A 9,604-nucleotide genomic window follows, 5' to 3' on the forward strand; every position below is an offset into this window, starting at 1 on the left:
AGCCACAGGTTCTAGAAGGTCCACTAAAAACTGCTTTGCGAATGTGCCCTTCCCAAAGTCTGCAGGTGGAGTGGCACGGGTTGCAGACTGAGCTTGGGACTATCCAAACACAGACCATGCCATTAAACAGCTTACTATGTCTGCGAGGTTATCACATGGGCTGACATCAGCATTTTAACAGCTTTACTGGATGCAGTATCATTTATATTATTTTATTTTGGGGGGGGGGGGGGCTGGGGGGAGCACATGGGAGATTCGGTCTGCTGCTGCAGGGGAAGGGGCCGGGGAGAGCACATGGGTTATGCTTACACTTTTATACCGCTATGTGTGCTGCTTGAGCACTGAATTAAACTTTTTTTGAAAAATATTTTACAAAATAAACAAACCAACATATTTCAATGCTAACTAGTCATGTCTTTTCATTTTTATTTTTAATCATTGAGGGAAGGTTGGATGGCAGTTTATCAGTCCTAAAATCCATAGGGAAAAGCAGGGCTGACCCAGGTTCAGTGTAAACGGCGCAGACCTGGGTCCGACCTGGGTCACAGTGCTGTGTCATACTACTTTCAGACCGCAAATGCCGTGTCGCACACGGGATTAGGACACGGGTCCCATCCCCAGAGCAACACGGCAATGCGGTCTGAAAGTTCCGACACCGACACGGCATATTGCCGAGTCGGTGACGTCACATGGGGCGGTGCTGGGCTGCGGCGCGTCATCGGGGGCTCGGGAGGAGGCAGTACTTGGAGCTGACAGTGCTGCCTCCTCCATACTGTGAACGGGACACGGGTCGCTCGACCCAGGCACCCGTTCACACCGCAGTTGACACGGGTCATAGCCGTGTTCAACCCTGGTCAATACCAGGGTTGAATAGCCGTGTTGCTCGACCCGTGTTGCCCTTTTCAGACCGCACCGTGACCCGTGTTTAGGCCCCGCGAACACGGCAATATGCCGTGTTCGGAGTGCGGTCTGAAAGCGGTATAAATGGGTTATGAAGCTGGGTCCAACCCTGGAAACTCCTGTGCTCAAAGACCAGGGTCCGACCAGGAATTTTGGTGTAAAAGGGGTATTAGTCTGAATGTTCCGAAGCTGTATAATTTATAGCCAATCGCATCAGTGGCTCGCCTGATCCTGCATGCGGCCAATGGGGCAAATATATTGAATTAAGCCTTAACTGTAATTTAGCACAGTATTAAGCCTGGGGAAGAGATAAACCGGAGATAAAGTGAAAGGAGATCAAGCACCAGCCAATGAACTGTGTTTGAAAATGACAGTTGGGAGTTGATTGGCTGGTGTTTTATCACTTTATCTACGGTTTATCTCTTCCCCAGGCTTAATACATCTGCCCCAGTATTTTATATAAACATAGTTGATTTGGGCAAGTTCTTCACTCGATACGTCTCCCCTGTAAGGCTTGATATATCTCCCCTGCAGTGTCTAGTTGAGCAAATAAACCCTTTAATCGCTTCTTTATGTTCATTTACTGATTCTGTAACTGCAATGTTCAGGAGTCTTTTGGAAATGATCTGTTTGCAGACTGTCTAAGGTTAAAGTACATATGCACAGAGTGACCGAAATACAGTCCGCAAATAAATAACAAAGATGAACTCTGTGCGGGAGAGCTTAAAGGCAGACGATTCGGGTTTGAGCTTGTCTTGTTCCTGTATGTGCTCATTAATCTGTTATCCACCACTAATGCTTGTGACTGATCGCGCATGGGGCGTTATTCATACCTGATCGCAAAGCACATTTTTTAACAAATGGACAAAAGCATGCTGCACTGCAGGTGGGGCAGATGCATACTTGCCTACTTTTGAAAACTAGTTTCAGGGAGATTATAGTTGGTAGTAGAATTTTGCACAGCACCTCATTGAGGCAGCGTGTCATGCTCCACCCAAAGGGTGTGTCTAGTTCCATATATGGAGATATTGTGAAAAGAGATTGTGAACGTGGCACCTAGAAGCGTGGGTGTGTACTGCTACATCTGAGAGGAATCTTTTAAAATTGCTTATATCCAAATGTAGATGAGCCCCAAAGCAGTTAGTAAGAGATACTATACTTGGTAAAGTGCTGGGAAATGGGGCTGATAATTCAATATAACTGTATCTGTCTCTCATTCCTTTTTCCCCAAAAAAATGTAACAGTGTAATGTGGGCTAGGTGACATGAGGGAGATTGGTAGACTAATGAGGGAGAGAGGGAGATTGCTGCTATGTCAAGGAGTCTCCTGCAGGATGCAGGAGGGGCGGTAACTGATACCCCTTTTACACCGCCCAAAAAAATCCGGGTCAGCGGCGGGTCAGACCCGGATCTTCGGCGGGGTAAATCCCTAACGCCGTGTCCCTTTACACGGGACTTCTACCCAGGTCCTGACCTGGGTAGAACACGGCTAGGACCTGGGTAGAGGGCGGTGTAAATGGGAACGCCGGGTCAGATGACCCGGCTCCCATTTACATGAATGGGGAGCGTCCAACCTGCGGACCGCAGCGTCTGCAGGTTGGACGGGTTGTCAGCCTGACACTGACAGCCGGCGCTGCTGTCTGCTATACCCTGCAGACAGCAGCAGCGGCGGGGGAGGGAGGTGAACGGATGCCTGTGTGCGGCATCCATTCACCTCCTGTGCGATGGCGGGGGGAGTGTGCGCGGGGACTGGGGGCAGCCCAGCAGCTTACCTTAGTGCTGGGCTGCCCCCAGCAGCGTTCCGGTCCGGCGGTGACGGTGATTGGTGCTTGGAGATGACATCATCCTGTCATCTCCAAGCATGGGGAGGGGGGGGGCGGGTGCGGGCCGGGCTGTCCGCCCGGTGTAAATTGCACTAAACGCCGGGTCGCACCCGGCTTGAACCTGGGTCTAAAAAAGCCGGGTGCGACCCGGCGTTTTGGTGTAAAAGGGGTATAAGATGTAACAGTGTAATGTGGGCTAAGTGACATGAGGGAGATTGCTAGACTAATGAGGGAGAGAGGGAGATTGCTGCTGTTTCAGGGAGTCTCCTGCATAATGCACGAGGGGAGGTAACTATGATGTAACAGTGTAATGTGGGCTAGGTGACATGAGGGAGATTGCTAGACTAATGAGGGAGAGAGGGAGATTGCTGCTATGTCAGGGAGTCTCCTGCAGAATTCAGGAGGGGCAACTATGATATAACAGTGTAATGTGGGCTAGGTGACATGAGGGAGATTGCTAGACTAATGAGGGAGAGAGGGAGATTGCTGCTATGTCAGGGAGTCTCCTGCAGAATTCAGGAGGGTAGGCAACTATCGGCAGATGTAACATGCAAAGAGAGTTAGATTTGGGTGGGGTGTGTTCAAACTGATCTCTAAACTGCAGTGTAACAAAAAAGCAGCCGGTATGTACCCAGCACAGAAACAAAATAACCCACCCAAATCTAGGTCTCTCTGCACATGTTACATCTGCCCCACCTGGTTTTGTGGTTTTGCTTATAAAATGGGCTAAGCGATCAGGTCTGAATAACCCCATGGATCTTAGTTACTCAACTGTACACACAAGAGTTGCACAATATAAAGCATTCTCTGTATATCAGCAAGGTAATCCGATGTCCGATCAGATAACCAGATGTGTCCAGTTGGCAAAACTGACTTTATTGGAGAGGAGACAAAAAAGGTTGTCTGACATTTCATACAATGGAATAATGGGTGTGGTATAGGGTACCGACAGTCAGCATCCCGACAGTTATTAGCCCGACGTCGGGATCCCGACTGCCCGGACTCAGACAGCATGGTGAGCGCAACAAAGCCCCTTGCGGGCTCGCTGCGCTCGCCACACTGCGGGCATGGTAGCTCACTACGCTCGCCACCTATTCTATTCTCCCTCTTATGGGGGTCATGGACCCCCACAAGGGAGAATAGCCGGTGGCCTTCGGGCAACCTTCTGAGTTTTGACAGTCGGGATCCCGACGGGTAAATGACTGTCGGGGCCGCGTCCGGCACCCTGGAATAATGTATAGACTATTTAAAACTGCTTTTCTAATTAATTTATTGCAAACTTATTCAGCTAATGAAATAGATTCCTCATTTCTGTGCCTGATACAGACTTGCAGACAAAGCAAATAAGCACTCAATTGGGCAAAGCCATGCTGCGCTGCAGTTGGGCAGATGTAACACGTGCATAGAGATTAGATTTGGGTGGGTTATGATCAAACTGAAATCTAAATGGCAGGGTAAAAATAAAGCTGTTGGCTGCATGCAAACACAGCCAGTATTTACCCTGCACGGAAACAATGGACCTTTACCCCATAAAAAATTATCAGTACCTTGGACAGTTCAACTTGTAGAGTACACGGCTGTCCAGCATCCTACATGTCAGTTGAATGGTCATATAGAAAGGCTTAACCAATGTTATAAGCAATACTGTATGTACAGATGGGGCAGGCTTCTTCTTTGCTGGCAGATCGCCGGAATGTCACCGCAGGTGATCTGGCAGCAGCCTGGCTCACCATCTGACTGAGGCGCGTGTGCGTCTCACGCGCACGCGTGTCTCAATCTCCGTCGGCGGGGTGACGGGAACCCTTCAGGGAGATGGACAGGGTTAGGGGGGGTTGCGGGCAGGCGGCGGGGACCCCGGGTGACCGCCGACAAGCCGGCGGTGACCCGGGGGAAGCGCTGGAAGCGCCGTCGGAAGGGGACGCGCGCGCCTCTTGTGCGCGCACGTCCCCTTCTCGCTATAGAGATGGCGCTGGCAGGGGATGGCGGCTGGCGTGGTCCGGCCCTCCGGGAAATGGCCCGGTTTCCCGGCGGCCCAATCCGCCCCTACTGGTGACCTAATGATCCATACCCATATAAACCCCTCAGTCTTTAATATAAAATTTGCATACAGCAGCTTTCTGTGGTTGAACTGAACAAACCCCGTTTTTTGCTATCTGTGGGTATCATTCTGAAATTGTATCATTTTGGACAGTGTCACGCCCAGGAGGCCGGGCAGACACTCACAAGAGGTGGCAACTCAACTGGAAACTTTTATCAACTAAACCTTGTGCCTCAGTGGGGGATTTGGTCTGATTTTGTTATATAGTACAATCTAATTTTGAGGACTCTTTAAACAGGATGCAGTCAAAATCCCGACAGGGTCAAAATCCCAAATGGGTCATAATACAGACAAGGACAAAATCCCGACATTTAAAATCCCGACAAGGACAAAATCCCGACATTTAAAATCCCGACAAGGTCAAAATACCGACATATAGATTGTACAGGTGAAAAAGTCAACATGACTTTCCGTCGACAGGTCGCAAGGTCGACATGGGTTTTTTCACAGTTTTTTGACCCGACATGTGCCGACAGGCAGGTATTACATGCCCTACCATCCACTAGGGTGTGGTGGGAGAATAAAATAGTGCTCGGAGCATAGTGAGCGAAGCGAGCGCTGCGGTTCACTTCCAACTGTGTCCATGTTGACTGTGTCGACATTCGGGTAAAAAAACTGTGAAAAAAACCATGTCTACCTCCCGAGCTGTCGAAGGAAAGTCATGTTGACTTTTTCACCTGTACATTCTATATGTCGGTATTTTGACCTTTTCAGGATTTTAAATGTCCGGATTTTGTCCTTGTCGGTATTATGACCCATTCGGGATTTTGACCGTCGGGATTTCATACAAGAATCCCTTTAAACATCTTTCCCCAAGAATACAATTGTTGGCTTTCCTTAGCACCACTTGTGCTTGTTCAGGTAAATATGTTTTTGGCAGTTCCTGAATTCTGAGCTGCTGACCATGCAGTATGGGATTTCTCCAGATCTTAATGAGATTGCTATGATTGATAATGTTACAACTTGTTTAAAAAGAAAAGTCACTTATTGCCAGTATAATGAAATGATGTGCTCCTACAGTGTTCATGAAGGCTTAAAACTTTTTTCAAATCAAAACAACGTGTTTCGATTTAGGTAATTCCAGCAGCAAATCTGGTGCCGGAGTGTACAGCAGCTGCAGTAAAACATGGAGGTGGTGGCATTATGCTGATTTTATAGAAAAATTCAGTAACCCAGATGGACTGACCAGCTCAGATCCCAGATCTTATCCCATTGTGAACCTCTAGGATGAATTGGAACAACAGGTTCTAGGTTCAATTTGACCTTCTTCAGTGTCACAGTTGGTCACTGTACTTAAGACAGAATGGCAAAACATCCCACCTGTTGCTGTCCAGGAACTTGTGGACAGTTTTCAAGAAAGGTGTCTACAGTACTGACATCAATACAATGTTGTTGATCTATTGTTGTCAGTGTCCAATCACTTTTGTCTACATGGTGTAGTTGTTATGACCTTGATCCTATACAGCAGAGATGGGCAACAGGCGGCCCGCGAGACACTTAGGTCTGGCCCGCCGCACTGACATCTATTACTATCACAAGCAGCCCGACTATAGTCGCTTGTCATTTAACTGGCAGAGGTGACCGCGAGCGCCAGTACAGAGAATACTGTACTCTTTACTTAGCACGGCGCCCATCGCGGGCATTGCGGCCATCAAATGCGCTAAAAAACGGGTGCGACGCGATGCCCGCGATTTCCCATAGGGAACAATGTTAAAAGTGTGATTGGACGCGATTTTACTGTTCAATGCCTCAATGCCCGCGATTTTTCCATAGGAAACAATGTTAAATGGGCCACAGAGCCCAAATAGTCCCCCTGAAGTCTGAAATGGCCCCCACAATTGTTAACGCCACCCCACGATCAACGTGAACCCGAAGCGTGGCGAGCGCAGCGAGCCCACGAGGGGCGGCGGTACGCGTCCTCCGACCTTTTCATACCCCTACTATCCACGTCGGCGTGGAGTTGAGAATAGAATAGTGTGGCGAGCGCAGCGAGCCACCGAGCCCGAAGCGTGGCGAGCGCACGCGGATACCTTCACAGGTAAACGCGTCCCTTCGCGGGCTTCCCAGGTATCCGCGTCCCCTTGCGGGGCTCGCTGCGCTCGCCACGCTTCGGGCTCGGTGGCTCGCTGCGCTCGCCACACTATTCTATTCTACTCGCGCCGGAACTCGCATTCAGATGTTTTCCCATTGAAAAGTATACAATTTGCATATTTAATGAGATGCGAATTTGGGAAATGTGTCTAAAAATCGCCCAAAAATCAGACCAGGTTCTGATATGCGAATTGGCCAGAACCCTGCACAGATCATTGAGATCTGTGCATGGTCCTGTGTTAAAAAATGTGTTAGTGTTTTTTTGGGAGGAAAAATGGCGTGGGGTCCTCCCTCCTGAGCATAACCAGCCCCGGGCTCATTGAGCCAGACCTGGTTCCAAAAATACGGGGGACTTTTTGTCATAGGGGTCCCCCGTATTTCTGAAACCTGCCCCGGACTCTTGGACCGGTCCTGGTTCCGAAAATTCGGGGGACAAAAAATCTGGGGGTTCCCCGTATTTTGAAACCAGCACCGGCTCCAACAGCCCGCGGTGTCATGCCACACCCTGGGGACACTTTTTACATAAGGTCCCCCAGCCGAAACATGAGCACCGTGGCTGGTCATCCTTGGACGGGGTACCTGGAGGAGTGGGGACGCATAAGCTAATCTTCCTATCAGCCTCTGTAGCGCTGCAGTGGATGTTAGCAGCGATGGAGAAAGCCGGCTAACCCCGCTGTCAGTGCGGGGTAGCCGGCTATGCAGAAGGGAGACCAGCGCTGGATCGGTAAGTATGTTGGTGTAAAAGTGAGGTGTGTGGTTGTGTGTAAAATAAAGTTATACTTTTCTGTGTGTGTGTCTTTTCTTTTAACATTCTTTTTAAAGGTGGACTACAAGTCCCAGCGGGCCCCTTAATGCCCCGCATGCTGGGACTTGTGGTTCTCCAAGTCCCAGCATGTGGGGGAGGTCTGCTGGTACTTGTAGTACAAACACAAAATCGCACATTACCTCAAATTCGCACATTTTCATGCCTAAAATTCGCGCATTATCGCACTTTTCTTTCCAGAACATGCACCTCATTAAATATGCAAATCCACGGCAAAAATGCGATTTTAAAAAAGTGCGATAATGGGCGATTTTGAAAGTGCGAAAAAAACGCATCCTGTTAAATGTCACCCATTGCCTCATAAAAGGTTATTAATGAAAATAGGTAATTTAGGGTTAGGAGATAAAATTTGTAATTGGATTAAAAACTGGTTGCACAATCGGGGACAGAGAGTGGTGGTAAATGGCATACATTGCAGCTGGGGTAAGATCCAAAGTGGAGTCCCACAAGGTTCAATATTGGGACCCACCTTATTTAATATATTCATTAATGATATTGAAAGTGACATACTGTAGTAAGTAAAATTGCAATATTTGCAGACGACACGGAATTGAGTAAGGAAATTAACTCAGGAGAGGATGTGGAAACACTACAAAGTGAATTAAATAAACTGGAAAGGTGGGCGGAAAGGTGGAAAATGCAGTTTAACATTGCAAAATGTAAAGTAATTCATTACGGGAACAAAAATGAACAAGCTACTTATAGGCCTCAATGAAGTTATTATAGGAAATTCTGGAAAAATTGGGTTATAGTGCACACTGCTCAAGTGCAGCAGTAAAAGCAAACCGGACACTGGCATGCATTAAATAGGTTATGGATTCAAGGGATCCTAATGTGATAGTGCCTCTTTACAATGCATTGGTGAGACCACACTTGGAATATTGTGTTCAACTCTGGGTACCGCACCTTAAAAAGGACATAAATGAATTGGAACAGGTACAGAAAAGGGTGACTAAGCTAGTAAAAGGTCTTGAATCCTTAGAATACAAAGATAGGTTAACCAGGCTGAATATGTTTTCACTGGAGAAACTGAGGTTTAGAGGTGATATGATTAGTATGTTCAAATACAGGATTGGGAATCATATGGAACTGGGAGATGATTTGGCCTATACTTAGGACACGCGGGCGGGTACTGAGGCTCAAGGAAAATAAATTCCGTACTTAATTAAGAAGAGGATTCTTCACCATTAGAGCAGTAAAATTCTAGAACTCATTGCCGGTGGGGGTGGTTACAGCAACTACTGTTAATGAATTTAAATAAAAACTGGATACATTTTTGGCCACTAGGGGAATCCTATAGATATGACTTACTCAAGTCAGTAGTTACAAGTAACATAGGTCGAACTCGATGGACTAACGTCTTTTTTCAGCCATAATTTCCATGTTACTATGATTTGATTTTCCTTATTAATCTCTTTTTGCTAAATATAATTTCCTTTTTCTTTATTACAGAATTCCACGGCAAAGCAAATAACATCTTCTGATCCATTTGGGGATCCATTTGGAAATCCATTTGCTTAGGAATGTGTCTTTTGTTTTTGTTGTAAGTAATCCTGCCACGTAACATAGCAGCAGTGTAATACTGTTTTAATTTTAACAATATAGATTTATAAAACAAAAAATCCAAACCTATATCACTGTTTTACCATGTGTGATCAGCCCCTTAACAGGACTGTGGTCTTCCCGGTGCCCCTAAACAAATGACATGATGATGTCACACCTAAGGCATGAGGTCACCATCTCTGGGACGTAGAGCCCTGCAGCACCACTGGCTACAGGGTGCCTGTCCTGAGCATCCCGGTAGATCAAGGTCAAGCTCTTGTCCTTCTGGTCCACAAAGAAAATGTTTAGCCTATTCACAATCCAATCC

General features: G+C 47.4%; 1 protein-coding gene across 2 annotated transcripts in view; it reads left to right on the forward strand.

The window, feature by feature from the left end:
* Positions 1 to 9,604, forward strand: part of DAB2 (DAB adaptor protein 2) — a 135,227-nt gene that overhangs the window by 119,265 nt on the left and 6,358 nt on the right. For both annotated transcript variants that reach the window (XM_083154403.1, XM_083154412.1), the window contains one exon: positions 9,187 to 9,277. In XM_083154403.1, coding sequence (XP_083010529.1) covers positions 9,187 to 9,255 — 69 coding nt within the window. In that variant the 3' untranslated portion in view covers positions 9,256 to 9,277. The remainder of the gene's footprint in view (positions 1 to 9,186; positions 9,278 to 9,604) is intronic.

This window comes from Crinia signifera, chromosome 1 (assembly GCF_055691185.1).
Source record: "Crinia signifera chromosome 1, ASM5569118v1, whole genome shotgun sequence".
Lineage (NCBI taxonomy): Eukaryota > Metazoa > Chordata > Amphibia > Anura > Myobatrachidae > Crinia > Crinia signifera.